This window comes from Dermacentor albipictus, chromosome 10 (genome assembly GCF_038994185.2).
Source record: "Dermacentor albipictus isolate Rhodes 1998 colony chromosome 10, USDA_Dalb.pri_finalv2, whole genome shotgun sequence".
NCBI classification, from domain to species: Eukaryota; Metazoa; Arthropoda; class Arachnida; order Ixodida; family Ixodidae; genus Dermacentor; species Dermacentor albipictus.
The window spans coordinates 66,350,755-66,370,882 of NC_091830.1; the positions used below are offsets into that span (position 1 = coordinate 66,350,755).

Below are 20,128 nucleotides of genomic sequence, written 5' to 3' on the forward strand. Positions count from 1 at the left end.
ACGGAACATGCACGTTTCCTAGACTTTGCAATGAATTCACGCCACACCGCATCAAAGAAAAAGAAAGCCAAGAAAAACCCAATTTCTTGCTATATTGAAATACTCTGGCGTGTGCAAACCCAGGAAAACATACAGTGTAAAGCACATTTAGTGTGTAAGAAAGCGTAACAGTGTTTCCTTCTCCACCGGAGGTCTTGCCGTCATAGCTTGGAAAAGTTGCGCTGGGCCTTCCTTGTTGTTTGGACAACAAAGTAGGCTGCGCAGTTTCCGACTTTGGTGCTGTCTTTGCAAATCTCTCGCTGTTTTTAGCCAGCTTCTTCGGAAATAAAACTAGAAGCGAGGTGGCCGCTGTCTGTCTAGCAATTTGTTTAGCAATCTACGGCCAGCATTGAAACACAGTCCATGTGAGTACCCAAAGTACCACGCTCCAGCGTCCACAAGATAGAACACACCATGATATACACACAACGTGCAGCCCGTGGGGCGTTTTGATTGACGTTCATAAATCTGGTGCGATTTGCCGGTTTTCGCCTAGGCGCAGTACAGTAAGTTAAAATGAAGCTGGTTGCGGATGACGTATTATAGGTGATGTGGTCTCCCTTCATTTTCTTCAACACCGCGTCAGCTAAGGCTGTGCCGTGAGGGCCTGTTGTAAATTTGTGTTTTTGCTCGTGGAACGAATTATGGTTCGATATTTGGGCACCTTGCGTACACCACGAAGTACATTAGCAATCGAAATAATAGCGGCACACGTTTTTCAACTTTACCCGAGTAGACATGCCAGTTCGTAATTCGAATGAGCGAATGTGTGCACGAAATTTAGATTCGCATCCGGGACAGTTCCTGCGCCCATGTAAATGCAGTTGCGTTGTAGTGCCCCACGATAGGCCACAGTCAAGCCGCTGGAGTTTGCGATCCATGAAGAGGGATCGTAAGTGCGAATTTGCTGACAGTGAAGCAAAGCTGCCTTGATTTCGAGTGCCTATAAACGCCGACAGTAATGCATGTCATGTTGCGCGGCTAAGCAACGAGGTCGCGGGATGCAATCTCGGCCACGGCGACCACATTTCGATAGGGACGAAATGCGAAAACACCCGTGTTGTAGGTGCATGTTAACGGCATGTCATCCAAATTTCCGGAGTCCCCCCACTACGGCATGGCTCATAATCAAGTCCTGGTTTCGTCACGTAAAACCGCTTAATTTAATTTTAGTAATGCTTGCCGAGTCCTACACGGCTTACGGCCAACACAGCAGCAAAATGCGAGTAATCGACCACATTTAAGTGCTTGTTTGATCTACCCCGTTGTCAATACAAGAAGAACAAAATATTGATTAATTGTAACTCAAGTGACTCGTGGCTTTATTGTCATTTGCTATATGTGACCCATATGAATAGCACGGCAACAGTAGCGATAACAGTACGAGTGTGGCGCCGTTACTTGCACACCGTCCGGATTCCGGCACATTTTTTACGCAAACAACTTGCAGATATGAGTGAATAAAGTAGCCAAATTTATAACGAAATTAGTTTGATATGGACCTAAGTTTGGTTCGTTTAAGTGTCACACTGAGGTTGTTATTTCAGTGATAATCCACAATGGCGGTGAGAAGAAAGGTTCGAAACCATGCAGGAGTATTGGTACTACTAAGACAAAGAATAGTCTGAGCGAACATAAGATTATTTGACGTCCTTAAAAGTTACGCATCAAATACGCTGTCTGTTGTGGCCTAGTTTGTTCTGAGCGAGTCAGGTAACGCGCGAAATCCATGAAGTAGGGCGGGAAGAGAGACAGGACACACTGTAATCTTTGGCTTCCCGCCTTTTTCTACGTATTTTGCGCAGTGCCAATTGTCTTCTCGCCTAGACGCGTTCCACCTGACTACAATTCGTGTTCTTGTTTCTGTGCGATCCAACTGTGCGTATATAGGCCTTTGAAATAATTTCTACTGCTTCATTTTTCTTAACCTGCTTGTCAAACCTTTTTTCGAAATCAGGTTCCTGCGTTAGGGAGCCCAAGAGGAATTGCATTTGTGTCGAGGGTGCGCAGAAGTTGGCAATGAAGTGTGGCGGGGGCAAGCGTGAACAAAGAGAAGCAAAACACGCAAGGCCCAACGTTCGAGCCATCTCACTTCGCTCGTTGACGTCGGTACCCCAGGGCGTCAAGATGAGATGCGAGCAGAAGTCGGTGGCGGGTTGGACAACGTCGCTCCACAGGTCCTTGCTGCGCATGCGGCAGATGAGGAACGACCGCACGGGGACTGGGACATGCGACAATGTGCGCCTTGAGACCGAGCTCAAACTTCAAGGTGCATAAACGTGCGACTACAGCGTCGGTAACAAGATCCGCTATAGCTTTTCTCCAAGCCACTGGGCTGGACGCACGGCTTTAGAGAGTCCACAACCCTGTGAATTTGTATGTACGCATCTCTTCCTTATGCCATCATCATTCATCAGCCCTTTCCCTCCCCGTCCCTCTTCCCTAGTGTAGAGTAGCAGGCCAGAGCAAGTTATAGCTCAGGCCGACCTCTCTGCCTTTCTGTAAATAAATTTCTCTCTATATATAGCCTCGGAGAAAACTCTCGCACTTCATTGCGTAAGTGTGGCAACACAGAAATCATACCTTTGTCGTTCAAGGTGCTAACATTTCCACATGTGTCGCGCATCAGTAAGCAAACTTTAGCCATCTGTTCCTGTTGAGTACCGCCTCTGAACTCAGAGCTTTGGAACTGGGTTTCATACTATATTCGGTTTCGCACCATGTCTGAAAGTGCACATATGTTCAGTTTTATTGAAACATTCCGGAAGAGAGGTGATTTAGTACCTTTTGTGAATATTACTGGTGTCAAACTGAAGTTTCAAAGCCACGTCATCAATGCTGTCGAATTGTATTACAAGGGCTGCCCAGGATTTCCGGGTTAAAGTCTGATTGAGGGACACCGCGACATTTATTCGTGACTTGGTCCGCTGCGACATATTCAGCTCAAGTTACTCTCAACCGCTTCTACGGCTGACTTAGGTTATTCGTGTTCGATGAACTGCCGTTACGCCTATCGGAACCTGCAGTAGCGTATGAGTGACAATAGCTTTCTTATACCCAATACGTGCTCGTGGGTTATATTCCGTTCCTTGCGAAATTGCCTTCCAAATATGGTTGAAATATTATTGGGCTCCTAGTGACTGAATGGTTTTCTAACGAAACTTCGATATATGTTGAGTTCCTAAAATATTAACCCTATCGAAAATTCTTTTCGTGCAGAGTGCAGCAGTTTAATGATTCATTTTGTATCTTTGGCTATTTGTCCAGCACATATTGACTAAAAGATAGGCATGATATGTTTATATATGCAATATCTGAACCCATGTCTCGTTTGTACAATTGCGCTGCGGTTTTTTTTTTATCGTAACCGTGAAAAAAGGATTGCCGAATACCTTATTATAGATTGTCCAAGAACAGTATACATTACACAGCCGTAATGGAGGCATTTGCCACGGCGATCGCATGCTGATAATGAAGGAATGCACTAAAACTTCTACAACATGGCCAAACTTTTTCGATACCATCTAATACAATGCATTTTGTTTGTTAAGTGCTATGCCAAACGTGGTTAGTCGATCAGCCTACTAGCCGGAGTTTTCAAGCAATGCTAGTAAATATGCCTTGCGCAAACATTTCTTTTTTTTTAAACGCTTACCTCGTGGATACTGAATCTTTTGGGAGCGAATATCTTAGCGACTCACAAATCGGCTTATGCAGTTCTGTTTCTTTGTTTTTGAAGTTTCCTTCCAAAGTGTCCACAAGGTCCACAAGTTTACTTTGTGTAGTTGGTTGAAATTTCTAGCACATCGAAACACATTACTCACCTGCTGCTACCGGTTCACCTCCGAGACCTGAAGAAAGTTAGGAGAAAATTTAGGGTTTAATCCAATACAAATCACAGGAGAAATCTGTTCTCAGCTGTACTGAACGCGTGATTATTGATATTTTCTAATAAAATTATCACACGTTAATTATTCTGCGTGCAGAATGTCTTGTGGATTCAATGACAGCAAGAGTTATCTGCAACATGATGAACACTGGTTCAGCTATGAGCGTTTGTTCTGAGTCTAGTGAGTGGGTAGGGTCCGCGATCTAGTGTCATGTAAAGAATGTAGCCAGAGTGCGTTCCGTAGCTGAGGTGCTGCATAACTACATTAGAAGAAAACCAGTTTTGTGTGCTCTAGCTGAAACGAACAACAGTGAAAACTTAGTCGCTAGGTATATTGCGTATGATGGTTGGAAAGGTGCACGCTGAAAAAGCACGCATCTTACGTATTAGCTTGCCTGCACTTGTCGATGAGAAAAGAGTATACCGCACAAATTCCAAAGTTCAGTGCAGGAGCTGCAACAACTTTCTTTTCTAAAAAAAATGGCCAGGCTTAGCTTGGTTAAGCCAAGAATGCGTTGCATATTGCGCGAGTTGGGGCCCAGCTTTTCCTCCGGCTGTCGTGACGTCACGTCACGTGGTTGCGCTGAAAGGTCAATGGTGGCTACCCGGCCACGCCCAAGGGCTGAACTGAGTGATTGCAATATGTAACGCATAAAAATAGAAGCAACTTATTACAAATAGCAAACTTAAAAGAGAATAGATCCACATATGAGACGCGCAGCAATGAACAATGGCTCATACCCTCAATGGTGGCTGCCCGGCCGCGCCCAAGGGCTGAACTGAGTGATTGCAATATGCAACGCATAAAAATCTAACCTGGCGGCTGTTTATCGGTAAAACAACCGAACGCTCATGTTGACACACAAAATCACGTGCAAGCGCCCTGCGCTGTCAGCGAAGCCAAAATAAGAGGGGTCAGTGCTTGTATCCTTTGTCACTTACGGCTGACGACGAAGATGAGCGCTAAGCCGAGGAAACCCAGAATCACGGGTACGATGCAGGTGAACAAGACGTAGCTTCCGCTTCCGCGGAAGTCCAGCTCTCCTTGTTCGCGGCGTCTGTACAGGACAGAATGGAAAATGCGCAGACTATATCTCAGTCGCCGCTATACTTGTGATTTCGTTTACACTTGCCAGCTCTTACGCACACCATGTTGTCGCTCAAGTCTGCGTACATTGTATAGGAAGTGTTTCACGCTACAATTCGCAATCTGTCACTTGCGCTACGCTTAGTTTAGTTGCAAAACTTTTGATTTAGGCGCAGGAAATCGGACGCATATTCTATAAAAGTGTTCTCGGTAAGCTGGAGCGACCTTTACGTTTCCAGATAGTTGAGCAAGGAGATTACTAAATACAAAGAATATTTATAATACCGGCTAATGTTTAATCCCAAAACATGTGATTGCATTTTTTGTCAGATGTGCTCTCTGGCTAGTAATTAAGGTGATCAAATTACCCAAATTTTTTTATCTGGAAGACTATGTGGTGATTTACATGGTTAGGCAATGTGGAGTGAAAGTAGAGAAAGTTGGCACAGGAAAGACGCAAGCTGCCGGTGACTCATTCTTTTAGTGCGGGTCATATCACGCGAAACGTCCCAGACCTAAAAAGTGGCCATCGCATATTCTCTTGCAATAAATTGGGATAATTGTAGATTGCGTGTGAAAAGGTTTCGCTGAAGTATTTTCCCCGGAAAAAGAATATTTGGTGGCGATTGCACTCGTTGAATGGTTCGCGGAAGAAGCAAAAGTTTGGATGTAAATGTTTTTTAGTGAGGTGTGAAACTACTCGCAATGACAAATTTTATTTTGGTATGTTTTACTGGCGTGGTTCTTTTATGTGAGGTAATAGGTGAACACATTTATGAATTTACCGTGCTTAATGGGCTCAGTAAGAAAGGTAAAAAAAATGCGTTTTAGAATTGTTTTGCATAATAATCGTTAATGTCTCTAATATTTTAACCACGCTCCTAGAATAATGTGATTTGAAGCTGGCGCTGACTTCTCGCATAGACGAGCCTGGTCCAAAGACAGAGACGCTAATGAGCAACTTCTTTCATGAACTGGTAAAAAGTATGGTGACCTCCCAGGATACATGGATTGTCACATCTATCAACGTTATTTTTGATGTTTGGCTGCGTTTATATCAGGTGCCTTTTCTACGTGTCTTTGGCTGCGGACCACGTAGTCTCCTCCATCGTTGAAGTACTGCTTGACACTCGTTAGAAACAAAGTTGGAGCGAACCACTTTGAAGAGTGCTTAACGCAACAGAAAGAAAAACAAAACTAACAAACGCAGCACTTCGCAAGAGAAGTCTGAGGCATAATAAAAAGAAAAAAATAATAACCGGACATATCGAGATACAATACCTAACATAAAAAATGCGGACTAACGAACAAGGTAGTCGGTTATTCATAAACGCTTTTTCGCTTTGAAGTTACTTAGAAGTACGTTGTTAAAAAAGTACAGCGTAAACTTATGCATCCTAGAACTCGAGAAAAATTTAATTTAGGACTTAAAGAAACATGATATATCTGCACTTGACTTAAAGTCCCATAAGTTTGAAACGCATGCCACAATACTTGAACGTTAAAGTAGCGAACAAGTTGCTAGTATTCCCATTCATTTTAATTGTCTATCAGCTCACGATATATTCAGATCGAAAAGTTCATGTTCACAGAATCACCTTGCGTTCGCTTTCAAGTGAATAAGACAAAATCATGTCTCTGAAACTGCCTATTGAACCTTTCATAGTCGCACTTTGCTTTTCAACGTATTATCTTTTATTTTAAAATGCCTCAACACAGAAGCAGTGTCCCGAATCAGTAAGGATTAAACAACTTCGCGCCATTTTTTAAGATTTAGCTCGAGCAATTATTCGATGAGAAGATAGAAACAAACGCGATCACTTACCGGGGTCTGTCATCTGTTTTGGAAAGCAAGCGATATAAACATGGTTAGTGTATGAGTGAACTTATGAACAGGAAAAATGAGAACAAACTAGTCTGAGCACACTTTGTATTACATGTTTGCGTCGCACGAACAGATATTGCGTCGGGATGCAGAAAGCGAGAAAGTTCGCGATTGTGCAAGAAAATTTAATTTGGCTCAACCGGTCGAAAATGACCGATAAATACTAGTGAAGCATTCTTGGCAAAGCTGAGGGTTTGGTAATTTCCTAATTTTTCCCTATTAGCGGCCTCTAAATAGTGCCTAGACTTTCGATGCGGGCGCCTGATGGTTAAGGCAATTTGACAAATGTCCCATGACGTCACCCCAGATTGTTCAGCGTGCCGCGGACGGAGTGTAACCTCGGAGGACATGGCAAAAAGTTCTGAATAATGCATCGCTTCCGGCGAATGATAGTAGCGGCGTTTTCCCCCTTCTTTCTTCCAGTTTTGCTACTTCAACATTCGCTTTTCTAGAATATCGTGACGCATCTACTCGTATGCTAAACGTTTAGGTTTGCACGTTTGGACACTGTTTGAAACTGCGCTCTTTGCGTGGCCTAAAATGCGTTTCAGTTGGTGAGTGCCAGCTGTTTCATGTGATAAGGAAATTTTCTGACATCGCAAGGTAGGCCCTCAAGTAGAAAGATACCCACTGTCTTTACTTGTAACAAATACTTGCGTTATTTTAAGATACTAAGGCATTGCGTACATAGAAGGTCAATATTCGCAATCAATTAACTTTTTCAATAACTACGATTAGCGTGACGTGACGGAAATATTCATGCTGGATAGTACTCCTGTAGTAAATCGTAATACTCGTACTTCGCTATCAATATGGTAGTACGTGGATTTGCCTAAACATTGTCTTTGTGGTTTCTTACGACTATGTGACTTTGAAATTTGATAGCTTGCTGCAAAAAATTATGTTATAATGCCATCATTTCACAGTGGTCATGCATGTGCGCATATACTTGTTGGTTTGGTGTGCTTAAAAAACTATGAATGCTTGGTAATCGGGCAAGACGCAGCACAACAACGTCCCGAGAACGTTTGAGGCCCAATGTGTGCACGGGCCTTATCTTGAAAGCGATCTGCGATGGGAACAGAGTTCGCCGAGTACTGATAGCTTCGTGTGCGCTGTGTTCTCGCCGCTTAGTATCCGCGCGGGAGCGAGAGACAGCACTAAAGTCAATTCGCTCACTGCTGCTTTTCAATTTCAAATTTCGCTTGAAGAATACAATGGTACTGCGGCGGCCATTAAAGCGGAAGTTTTGGTGTCGGTGGGGCTGTCTCTTCTGGTGAGTCGTTTCCAACGCTACTGGCGCAGCGAAAGACCACTCATTATTACAATCCATGTTAGCCGCATGCCAATTACGGGCGCGCATAAGTTCATCAGAGAACACTCACCGCTAAATTAGGGAACTCGACCATATTGTGGGATTTGAGTCCCAGTATCACTTCTGCAGATCATTGATATAAATTTTTGTTGAGTTTTTTCCTCAGTACGTACCATCGATACTTTCTAGTAGCACGTCATTCAGCCTCGATTTAGGTTTGTATATGACTTCACCACAAGATGCCCAACATAGCACAACATTTGATGCTCGCTCGATCATAGTTCAGTTGTTTGATGCCGACAATTCAACAAAAGTTTGTCTGCTGAACAATGATATGAACAAATAATTAGGGTTACCTAGAAAGTCAAGCGTGAAAGCTGCTACAATTTCGGAGCCGACTACATCTCGTGTAATCATGGAGTGGATGCGGACGCAGAAACATCTGTCTTCCCGTAACATGGTCAGTTAGCCCTAATTTATCTTCGTTCTTTTCTGTCACCCTTACTTGCCTAATGTACTTTCTATACGCATTTTGATAGAATGAGTGAATCTACATCAGGTGCCATTTATGCAAACGGGAAAAATACATGTCCCCAAACTTACCGGTTTCCGGCGTGTCGTAGGCTTCTGTAAATCGCGTCATATTAAAAGATATTTATTACATCAAAGGTACCGTTCAAATAGCTGGCTTGAACACAATTTCCGGAAAGCCTTACAAAGATAAGGCGCGCTCTAAGCGAGAAAAACGCACTACAACGCAAGCAAGATAGGGGATAGTTTGGCCCTTAATGAGCTCTGCTGTGAATAAGAAAGAAAAGCACACGCACTCTTTAGGAAACTATATACACCATGCCCTATGACATGTGCAACTTCAACAATGTTCAAAAAGTGTCCAAGCAAAGAAACAAGACTATGCGAGACTAATACTAGAAATCAGCTTAGCATTTAAAATGCGGGCGTAAGTTTTCTATACAGAATACATTGCGCAGTACAAACAAAGGACAAGTCGACACTGGGCAAGCGCTGATTATCAAATAAAGTATTGCGCATCCTGCATATATATACACATATATCTAATATGTGCTCAGGATCCGCACTAAAACCTTAGTGGAAAATCAGCGCCTGTCCTGTATCGGCCTGTCCTTTGTTCGTACTTCGCTGTGTCTACTGTGTAATGACAAATTACCGATATGCCCAAACCTGTTCTCTTCTGCGTAAAATTGCTTCCCCGAAATGATTCTACAGACGTTGGGATATGATGGCACCTGCAAACACTTCCAGATCTGGAAGTCTTTGTAGGTGCCATCAGACCCCAACGTCTGTATCACCGTTCCGGGAAGTAATTTTACGCAGAAGAGAACAGGTTTTGGCATAATCCTAATCGACCCAGTGTATTCCAAGCAGAACGTGTAAATCAATTATATACTTACGCGTTGCCACGCTGAAGGCAGCCGATTTTTCGCCTGTAAGGACTTCTGCACACGGAAATGCATGTTTGCCAAAAGAAGAGGCTCAATGAGATGGGCGAACGAGAAATCTTCATGGTACAGATGTCATGTAACACTCGTATCTACATCTCGTAAATCTTGTTTTTACTCTCGCTACAACGGAAGCTTTTGGCAGTTAATTTACCTATTATTTTGAGGCGATATCAATACTTTGATGCATTCGGATATTTTCGTGGTTGCCTTTCAACTTATTTCTTCTCACATCAGCGTTTAACCAACTAGAACATTATTTTTCTTCGGTAACAATATTGTAATGTAGATTATTAAGACGAATATGCGTCCACAATATTATGGGGCTTCCACAATATGTGATGTTGAAATGCATAAAACCTTTTGTCCTAGCAGACACTTATTCTTACCATTTGTATGAAAGAGAAGACCGAGTCGTGTACTTATCGTCACTGATAACGACGAACTGATCAGTGGCATTTTTCGTAGAGGCAAAACAAGCACGATTTCCTCAATCCAAAAGAACCAAGAGCTCCTTGCGCTTGCAACCAATTCATTTTTTTTATTCGGCGGGTAAGAATGTTCTGGATCTAGACACTCCTCTCGCATTTAGTTATTCACACAAGCACCAGAAGTTGGACAATGACCTTTAAGAAATAAAGATTACTACTAACACTCGCTGCTGCCAGGGAGGACCCTGACTACGACCCTTAGGACAAAAAAGAAACAAACACACACACACACAAACGAACAAAGAACCAAAAAAACAGGACAGCAAACAATGCAGGTGCGATTAACTGTGATATAAATGAGCTGTCTACATAGTAAGTGCCCATCGTACCCTAAGTTTCTAGTAGAAAATTATAATATGTCATTAGGCTCACGCTTTCTGCGCCATCAGCGTCTGCAGGTGAAATATCGAAGCACCATACGTCCATTCAGACATTCAAGACCTGTCCTAATGTATATGAGAACCCTTATAGTTGTGTACTGTATCAATAATTACATGGTATATTTCTGCCTCAATTAATTTAGCTTTTGTGAAATGACCGACAAATACTTAGAAAGTGATTTTATCAGTGTTCACGTCATTAAAAGCGAGGTGGAGGCCTGTGTTGCATTTCTTGTCTCTTCTAGGAGCGTTGCCTCCTCGTGTGAGTAATATAAACAATTGAGAGCTTGGGCGGCTTTCAAACGGCGCAAATAAAATTTGCTGTTCACGGCGGCGCGGTCTTTATTCTGACATCAAAAGCAAACACCGTATAACGTGTATATACGGGACAAATGTTTAGGCCTGCTGCATAGTAGGAACACTGCTAAAGACACAGATGTGTGATGTACTAAGGAACAACGGGCTTTGCACTTGCCTGGAGTGGGGATGGGCTCTTCGAAAGGGAGAAAAAAAAGAGATTAAAAGGCAAAGCTTGAAGAAAATTATTTCAAACTTTTTTCTGCAACGATGAAACACACACACAAACGAACAAACAAACAAACAAACAGGACAGCAAACAATGCAGGTGCGATGAACTGTCATATAAACGAGCTGCTTTACATAGTAAGTGCCCATCGTATCCTAAGTTCTTTCTAGTAGAAAATTACAATAAGTCGTTAGGCTCACACTTTCTGCGCCGTCAGCGTCTGCAGGAGATATATCGAAGCATCATACGTCCATTCAGACATTTAAGTCCTGTCCTAATGTATATGAGAACCCTTATAGGTGTATGCTGCATCAATAATTATTTATTTATTTATTTATTTATTATACCCTCAAGGCCTGTGAAGGCTTTACAGAGGGGAGTGGGTTACAAGTGAATCCAAACAGTAAATTTGCAAAAGAAAAATATACAACATAAAAATACAATTTGACAAGTAATTCAGTAGGACTACAATGAGCAATTATAAAAGGTGTTACAAAAAAGGGCAAGATATACAAGCACATTAAACAGCATTTTAGCAAGTAACGTTGGTTAAGGCATCACGAAACAAAGGATTATCATTGATGGACACAATGCTTGCGGGAAGGTGGTTCCACTCTAGTGATGTCCGAGGTACGAATGACTGGGAAAATGTATTTGTGCTGCAAGAAGGGACGTGAACCTTGTAAGAATGATCGATGCGACGAGATACATAGTGTGGAGTATGGATGAATACATCACGTAGTTTTGTGTGGTGAAAAATTTTGTGAAATAATGATAAACGGGAGACTTTACGTCGAGCTGCAAGAGATGGAAGGGAAAGGCCAGTTTTCATGGCTGTTACGCTGGCAGTTCTATTATAATTCGAAAGAATGAAACGAGCAGCGTTATTCTGAACTAATTCTAATGAGTTAATTAAGTTTAGGTTACTAGGGTCCCAGACAGATGCAGCGTATTCTAATTTCGGGCGTATTAGTGTTTTATAAAGCAATAATTTCAAGGAGTGAGGAGCCTTAAAAAAGTTACGCCTTAAGTAACCAAGAGCGCGGTTAGCATTGTTCACTATATTAGTAATGTGAGTTGCCCAGGTAAGGTCGTATGTAATATGTATTCCTAAGTACTATTCCTAAGACAATTTAAATAGTACACTTCAGATACGTTAGGTGTTCTAGATACTTGCATAGCTTTACACTTGTTAACATTTAATTCCATTAGCCATAAACTGCACCAGTTAGATATTATATCAAGGTCCGATTGAAGACGGTTAGTATCACAATGCGTAGTTATTTCTCTAAAGATAACACAATCATCCGCGAAGAGATGAATGTTAGAAGTTACTTGTGAAGGAAGGTCGTTAATATATATTAAGAACAACAAAGGACCGAGAACCGATCCTTGGGGCACTCCGGAAGCAACAGAGCACACCGGTGAATCGCAGCCATTAGCAGTAACGTATTGTGAGCGATGAACCAGAAAACATTCGATCCATTTTAAGAGATTAGCATCAATATTCAAACGGGTCAGTTTGTGGACTAGAAGTTTGTGACAGACTTTATCAAACGCTTTTGAGAAGTCTAGAAATATGCAGTCGGCGCGTGATGAACGATCAAGAATTCGATGCAACTGATGAGTGAAAGATACGAGTTGAGTCTCGCATGAGTATGATTTCCTAAAGCCATGCTGAGCAGGTGAAAAAAATGTGTTATCCTCAAGAAATTCCACGAGGTTTGTGAATACAATGTGTTCTAGAAGTTTGCAGCACGTGCTGGTAAGTGAGATGGGGCGATAGTTTGTTGCTATGTTTTTGTTACCAGATTTATGGAGTGGAACCACCTTCCCCACCTTCCACTGATAAGGTAAAGTGCTGGTGTTGAGTGACTGTTGAAAAATTTTTGTTAGTATTATAGAACTGTATGCGGAAGTGCTTTTTAGGAACTTAGTGTTAATTGAGTCAAAGCCAGGCGAAGAATTGTAGTCGAGCTTGTCAATAAGTTTAGCAACACCAGATGTGTGAACTATTACTGGAAACATGACTGGATAATTATAGTTACGTAACTCGGGAAGTTGTTTATTTAGAGCTCCCGAAAAATTTTTGAGAAAGGCTTCGTTAAGGTGAGTTGCAGCACCGCTTTTAGGAACAGGCTGCCCAGTAGAGTCGTTTAATAAGATTAAGTTATCAGAAACAGGTTTAATTATTTTCCAAAATTTTTTAATGCTAGTTTTAAGAATAGATGGAAGAGTAACAGCAAGAAAAGTACGTTTAGCGAGTTTTAAAGCTTGAATGTATTCGTTAGAAGCCGCCTTGTATGCCGTCCAACGAGAAGCACTTGAGGACAACTTAGCTGAGCGGTAGATACGCTTTTTACGGTTAGACAGTCGTTTAATGCGATTGTTATACCAGGGGGCTTGTGGGTTAGAAGTTAAGATACGGCTCGGAACATATGTGTTCATTAGTTCCTTTAGTTTATGAGCAAACAGGTCCCAATTAGTTTGTACAGAACGGTCATCAAAGTTAATTAGGAATGTGTCAAGAAACGTATGTAACTCATTATTGATGGCCCCGAAGTTTGTTCTACTATAATCTAGTATCGTTTTCCTTTTCTTGATATTTTTCGGATGTTTGGCACTAATAGTAAAATGCATTGCAGAATGGTCGCTTAAAGGCGGAAGGAAGGTAATGTTGGAAGTTAGTTTGGGTTCAGTAGTAAGTACTAGGTCGAGAGTGTTTGATATAGTAGCAGTATTCCGAGTTGGTTCAGTGACCACTTGCGAAAAGGAAAAAGTGGAACACAAATCTAAAAATTCCTTAGCCTGAGACGAAAATGGGAGTAATGAAGGAGGCTGAGAGTTCCATTTAATGTTCGGAAAGTTAAAGTCACCTAACAAGTAAAGGGGCGATGATGGAAAGCGTGATGATACGTTATTAATTACATCATGCAATTCACTAAGGAATGTGGACGATGAAGAAGGAGATCGGTAGCATACGCCTATAATTGCCTTCTGGTGATGAATGGTAAATGAAGCCCAGACGATTTCGAGGTCAGTAGCGACAGAAATTCGTGAAGAAGGAATGTCGTTAGAAATGGCAAGTAGGACGCCGCCTCCACGACTCACAGTACGATCCTCCCTATAGATAGCGAAGCGATGGGCATCCTCGAAGATTTCAGAATCATTAATGTTGTTCGAAAGCCACGTTTCTGTTAAGGCAACAATGTGTGGAGAACAAGTGTCAATTGCTGAGGACAATGAAAAATATTTGTTCAGTACACTTCTAATGTTAGTAAAAAAGATGGACACATGGTGTTGTGAAGACTGTCCACTTCCCCTCTCGCTCCGCTAGGTTAAATTGCCTGCAGGAAGTATGTTCTTTGCGTGTTGGCCCTGCGACGGTTTTTCTGTCACGCATTTCGTTTCGGCGTCAAAAACGTAGCACCTGTCATTCATAAGTAGTTTGTCGTATCTGAGTTTAAACGCAGGTGCGCCGGGCTGACTTTTTCCAAACTCGATAAGATTTCCCCGAGCGAGACGGGTTGCTGGGGAGTAATCTTCACTAAGAGTGATATTGCTTGTTTTAAGCTGATTACGTAGTGAAAGAATATTTTCTTTTATTTTGAAACTCGAGAAGTTCACAATTACAGGTCGGCATTTTCCCGGTAAAAAAACGCCTAAGCGATGGGCGCGTTCGATTGAGTCGGATGAAAAAGATGGAAGTACGGTTTTTAGAGCAGATAAAACCTTGTTCTCGGTTTGTTCCCAAGTTTCTTTAGCGTCTGGAATGTTGCGAATGATAAGGTTATTTCGCCGAGATCTGTCTTCAAGGTCATCGGCGCGAGCCCGTAGAATTGCGTTTTCTTCTTTTAGGGCTCCGACAGTGTTCTTCATAGTAGACAGTACTACACCCTGTGCCTCGAAATTATTGCATTTTTCTTCCATACCGTCCATCCGTTTGCTCAATACAGTGAATTTCGCTTCCATGTTTTTTTGGCCATTCTTTATAGTTTTAATATCGGCGGCTTGTTCGGCTAAAGCTTTTGAGGACTGGAGTGCGCGAGTGTGTATATCTTTGATAAAGCGAAACATTATCTTCATTTGTTCTGCAGGGTCGTCAGGCAGTGTTTCAATATCAAAAAGTGCGTCCGTCCTAGTATTAGGCCCAGGGTTTGTCTCAACATCCCCTGAACAGATCAACAATAAGGCAAACGACGAAGTCAAGCATTCACAAATGGTCTCACACAACACCCGTGGGCATGGGAACAGCACTAAGAAGCGGTCGTCACTTTTTCTCGCGTATAAGGAAAGTTTAGTACACACCTGCACAGGATAGAGGCAGAAGTTACGGGCCATGCCGAAAGTGCTGCTCGAGTGCCCACTGAAGGTGACGATTCCAGGGAAGCCGTTTAAATGTGCCTTGATGGATGATGCTGTGGTCGATGTGGTTGGCGCACGGAAGACGAGTCTTGTTGATGACACCACGGCAGGAAAATGTGCGTCGACGTCGATGTAAGCACAGGTTGCGCCAGGAAGATGCGCGGAAACGCATTCGAAGCCGGTGGGTGTGTCCGTTGATAGCGCCAACAGGAGTCCGATAGCAGCCTGCACAGGATAGAGGCAGAAGTTACGGGCCATGCCGAAAGTGCTGCTCGAGTGCCCACTGAAGGTGACGATTCCAGGGAAGCCGTTTAAATGTGCCTTGATGGATGATGCTGTGGTCGATGTGGTTGGCGCACGGAAGACGAGTCTTGTTGATGACACCACGGCAGGAAAATGTGCGTCGACGTCGATGTAAGCACAGGTTGCGCCAGGAAGATGCGCGGAAACGCATTCGAAGCCGGTGGGTGTGTCCGTTGATAGCGCCAACAGGAGTCCGATAGCAGCCTGCACAGGATAGAGGCAGAAGTTACGGGCCATGCCGAAAGTGCTGCTCGAGTGCCCACTCTACACGGTATATTTGTGCCTCAATGAATGTCGCTTTTGTAAAATGACCGGCAAATACTTAGAAAGTGCACGTCTTTAAAAGTGAGGTGGAGGCCTGTGTTGTATGTCTTGTCGCTTCTAGGAGCGTTGCGTCCTCGTGTGAGCAATATAAACAATTGAGAGCTTGGGCGGCCTTCAAATGGCGCAAATAAAATTTGCTGTTCACGGCGGCGCGGTCTTTATTCTGACATCAAAAGTAAACACCGTATAACGTGTATATTTGGGAGAAATGTTTAGGCCTGCTGCATACTAGGAAGACTGCTACAGACGCAGATGGGCGATGTACTAAGAAAAAAAGGGCTTTGTACTTGCCTGGTGTGGGCGCGTGCTCTTCGAAAGGGAGGGAAAAAAAAGAGAGGATTAAAAGGCGAGGCTTCAAGAAAATTATTTCAAACGTTTTTCTCCAGTGATATTTGCTGCTGTTGATATGTTAATGCGTTAAAAATAATGTTAGTATTCCTCATTGATGCAGCAACAGTTGGAGCTTTCTATTAATTTACCTATTTCAAATACTACAAGCCAATTCGGCTAATGCAGGATGAACAGTGTGCGCTCGACAAATGCATAGTATTTGCAATGACACAATTAGCCATCACCAGAACAGAGGGCTTGCACACTTAAAGATCAAGTTACAATATTTATTTGGACATACGACAAGCGGCATCATTAGTGTGCCTACTAGTCCCACATTGATGAAGAAGATGATGTGAAATGATTCCCCAGATTAAATTAGCATTTTAGGAGTGGTTTCGAGATGTTCCTAGCGCCTGTAGTTCAATGTACTCCTCAGGAAAAAAATTAGTGGCGAGCCTCTATTCTAGGGCTGCCTTTCATCATGTCCACGCAACAGCTATCCCAGCAAAACGTTTTGACCGACAGTGCAGCGAACGAGAGCACAGCAGCTCATAATGAAAGTAGTGACTTCTCTTGCGTGACATAATGTTTAGCAATTCTTTGTGTGGTTTACCTCAGCAGTAATTTTTCTCTTTTGAGCATTGGGATGGACGCCGCGAGGGCCTCGTAGTGAATATTATCTCGAGATCTTGTATTGAGTAGAAATGTGTTCGGTCCGAGAACAATGTTCCTAGAGAGCGCAGCGTCAATGCAGATACATATTAATGAAAAGCTAAAAATGGGTGAACTGTTATAGAAGCATGGCTAAATTCAGAGCGCGAAGTGTTACGATACCGGCTAAGGCACAAGAAAAGACTGGACACTGCGGTACTTGCAAGTGAAAGTTTTCTTCGAAGAATAAAGACATTAGGACGACAACACGCTTGTCTAGAAAGCACAGATTGCAAGAAAAAAGAATACCTGCATCTATAGCAAAATATAGTTGCACATACGCAGGTCATAATGTTCTGTCCCCCCCCCCCCACAAAAAAAAGGAAGCATAAATGACCAGCCACTTTTTTTAATATACGCAAATAATTTCTAATGTTTTCTGAAACCGACATTAAAGAAACACAAAACAAGAACAAAGCAGAATAGCATAAAGATATATCGCACGTCGTCGAGACCACGTTGAGGATTTCTTTGCAAAAAGGAAGTAAACAAAACTTGACCAATTGTTGACCATAATTATGCCTGTTTATTGTTCCAAAATTTTGATCATAAATAAAGCTGAAACCAATGTGTTTTGCTTGCTTGCTTGTAAGAGTGGTGTGTCCACATGAGTCTTACTTTTTTTTACCCTAGTTTGCACAACTACGCTACAAAGCGTTCTCTCGAACGTTGCATATCAGTGATTTGCGATAATTAGCGGCATGCTTTCGTCGAATGGCCGGAAGTTCGTTAAAAATGAAAACTTCAGGACAACTTCCGTATTTAAATGCGCGATTTTGTCAAGATGTTCTTTTTTCCCACTGACTTTGCACCACGCTTTGTAGGTGACGGGGTGTCCGGTTAACGTCATCGTTGGAAATCGGCACTCTTATTTTTGGAATTTGATATCGTGTCTATCAATTAATAACTGAATGCGGAAACCCTACTCAAGTTTGTTGTCACCACATAGTGTGTCAGCAATGGCCGTCAGAAGGCCTTACGGGCGATTTCCTGGTCGGATGACCCGCAGTTTTGTGCGGAGGCTGCGTTTGCCCCCCACTGCACCACTTCGAGTTGATTGCCTTGACATTAAAAAAAGTTTAAGGCAGTATCTAGTTAAAATACACAGGGGCCACCACATGCAACATGTCTATAAAAGCCACCGGCGACGCTCAAGTGACAAATACCGTCCGCTGTGGAAAACAGCCAATGCTGAATGAAACCGGTCGGCCTCATGAAGTATGTTAGTTTGCGCGTAGCCTAACAAAGAAGACATGCCTTAAAACAAAAGGCGATGCGAAAGTTCGTCAAACTTCTACATTTAAAGGCCGATCAATTTCTTTATTTATTAAACCTGAGAAGTTCAACCGGGGACATTACGTGAAGGGACAGGCAGGTCAACAGCGTTTGAAGATAGTAATTAGTTGATTATAAATGAGTAGTAAGAACTTATTAGAAGTAACGGCAATGAGTTGCCACTGTGATGAGTGCACGAACATCATTTCAGTCACAAGTAGCATAGAGGATGGAAAATTTGAGCTCTAACATTTTATAAACCTGCGGGCGAGTGTTACCGATTTCATAACAATTTCTGTTTACGTCCGTCCCCGTAGCGCTTAGAAAAATATAAAAAGCTTAGTGTTTACGATCTTCGATATGTTTTTTTTTATAGAATAACGGGTAAAAGGTACGTATTCATGATTCTCCTACCCATTATAAGATTTTCAATTTAAGAACAATAAATTGAAACATTAATACGTAATTTCTCCTGTAAAACGTACTAAACTGTTACTAGTCTGTTACTTATGTATGCTGAAATGGACGTTCCGACTTATTTTGTTCCTAGAGTAGTCATTAAATCTATTCGCTATTTATGTGGTCAAAAAAAAAAGAAAACGTCATTTAGGATTTTCTGATGTTCCACTTGTGAAAATTCGGTTTTGGTTTATTGCAACTTTGTAGGCGCCTTTCATTCATCATCATCAGCCTGGTTACGCCCACTGCAGGGCAAAGGCCTCTCCCATACTTCTCCAACAACCCCGGTCATGTACTAATTGTGGCCATGCCGTGCCTGCAAACTTCTTAATCTCATCCGCCCACCTAACTTTCTGCCGCCCCCTGCTACGCTTCCCTTCCCTTGGGATCCAGTCCGTAACCCTTAATGACCATCGGTTATCTTCCCTCCTCATTACATGTCCTGCCCATGCCCATTTCTTTTTCTTGATTTCAACTAAGATGTCATTAACTCGCGTTTGTTCCCTCACCCAATCTGCTCTTTTCTTATCCCTTAACGTTACACCTATCATTCTTCTTTCCATAGCTCGTTGCGTCGTCCTCAATTTGAGTAGAACCCTTTTCGTAAGCCTCCAGGTTTCTGCCCCGTAGGTGAGTACTGGTAAGACACAGCTATTATATACTTTTCTCTTGAGGGATAATGGCAACCTGCTGTTCATGATCTGAGAATGCCTGCCAAATGCTCCCCAGCCGATTCTTATTCTTCTGATTATTTCCTTCTCATGATCCGGATCCGCCGTCACTACCTGCCCTAAGTAGATGTATTCCCTTACGACTTCCAGTGCCTCGCTGCCTATTGTAAATTGCTGTTCTCTACCGAGACTGTTAAGCATTACTTTAGTTTTCTGCAGATTAATTTTTAGACCCACTCTTCTGCTTTGCCTCTCCAGGTCAGTGAGCATGCATTGCAATTGGTCCCCTGAGTTACTAAGCAAGGCAATATCATCCGCGAATCGCAAGTTACTAAGGTATTCTCCATTAACTTTTATCCCCAATTCTTCCCAATCCAGGTCTCTTAATACCTCCTGTAAGCATGCTGTGAATAGCATTGGAGATATCGTATCTCCCTGCCTGACGCCTTTCTTTATTGGGATTTTATAACGCCTTTATAACATTGTAATAAACGCACTGCTTGTCTCTACAAGGCAATGAACCTTTGGGCTCCTCTATGAATTGGTGATGTACATGTTGCGACAATAGGAAAAGGCCATTACATTTGTGGATGGAAC

At 42.5% G+C, this 20,128-nt stretch overlaps 1 protein-coding gene across 5 annotated transcripts in view; it reads right to left on the bottom strand.

Annotated features, from left to right (window-relative positions):
• LOC135899794 (uncharacterized) overlaps positions 1–20,128 on the bottom strand; it is a 69,472-nt gene that overhangs the window by 44,232 nt on the left and 5,112 nt on the right. For 3 of the 5 annotated variants that reach the window (XM_070527494.1, XM_070527492.1, XM_070527493.1), the window contains exons 3-10: positions 16,374–16,391; positions 11,040–11,057; positions 9,646–9,690; positions 8,819–8,842; positions 6,841–6,853; positions 4,871–4,986; positions 3,864–3,890; positions 2,132–2,260 (exon numbers count right to left, since the gene is read on the bottom strand). In XM_070527494.1, the coding sequence (XP_070383595.1) occupies positions 2,132–2,260; positions 3,864–3,890; positions 4,871–4,986; positions 6,841–6,853; positions 8,819–8,842; positions 9,646–9,690; positions 11,040–11,057; positions 16,374–16,391 (390 nt within the window). The remainder of the gene's footprint in view (positions 1–2,131; positions 2,261–3,863; positions 3,891–4,870; positions 4,987–6,840; positions 6,854–8,818; positions 8,843–9,645; positions 9,691–11,039; positions 11,058–16,373; positions 16,392–20,128) is intronic. The other 2 variants (XM_065429133.1, XM_065429142.1) reach the window with 2 other exon arrangements.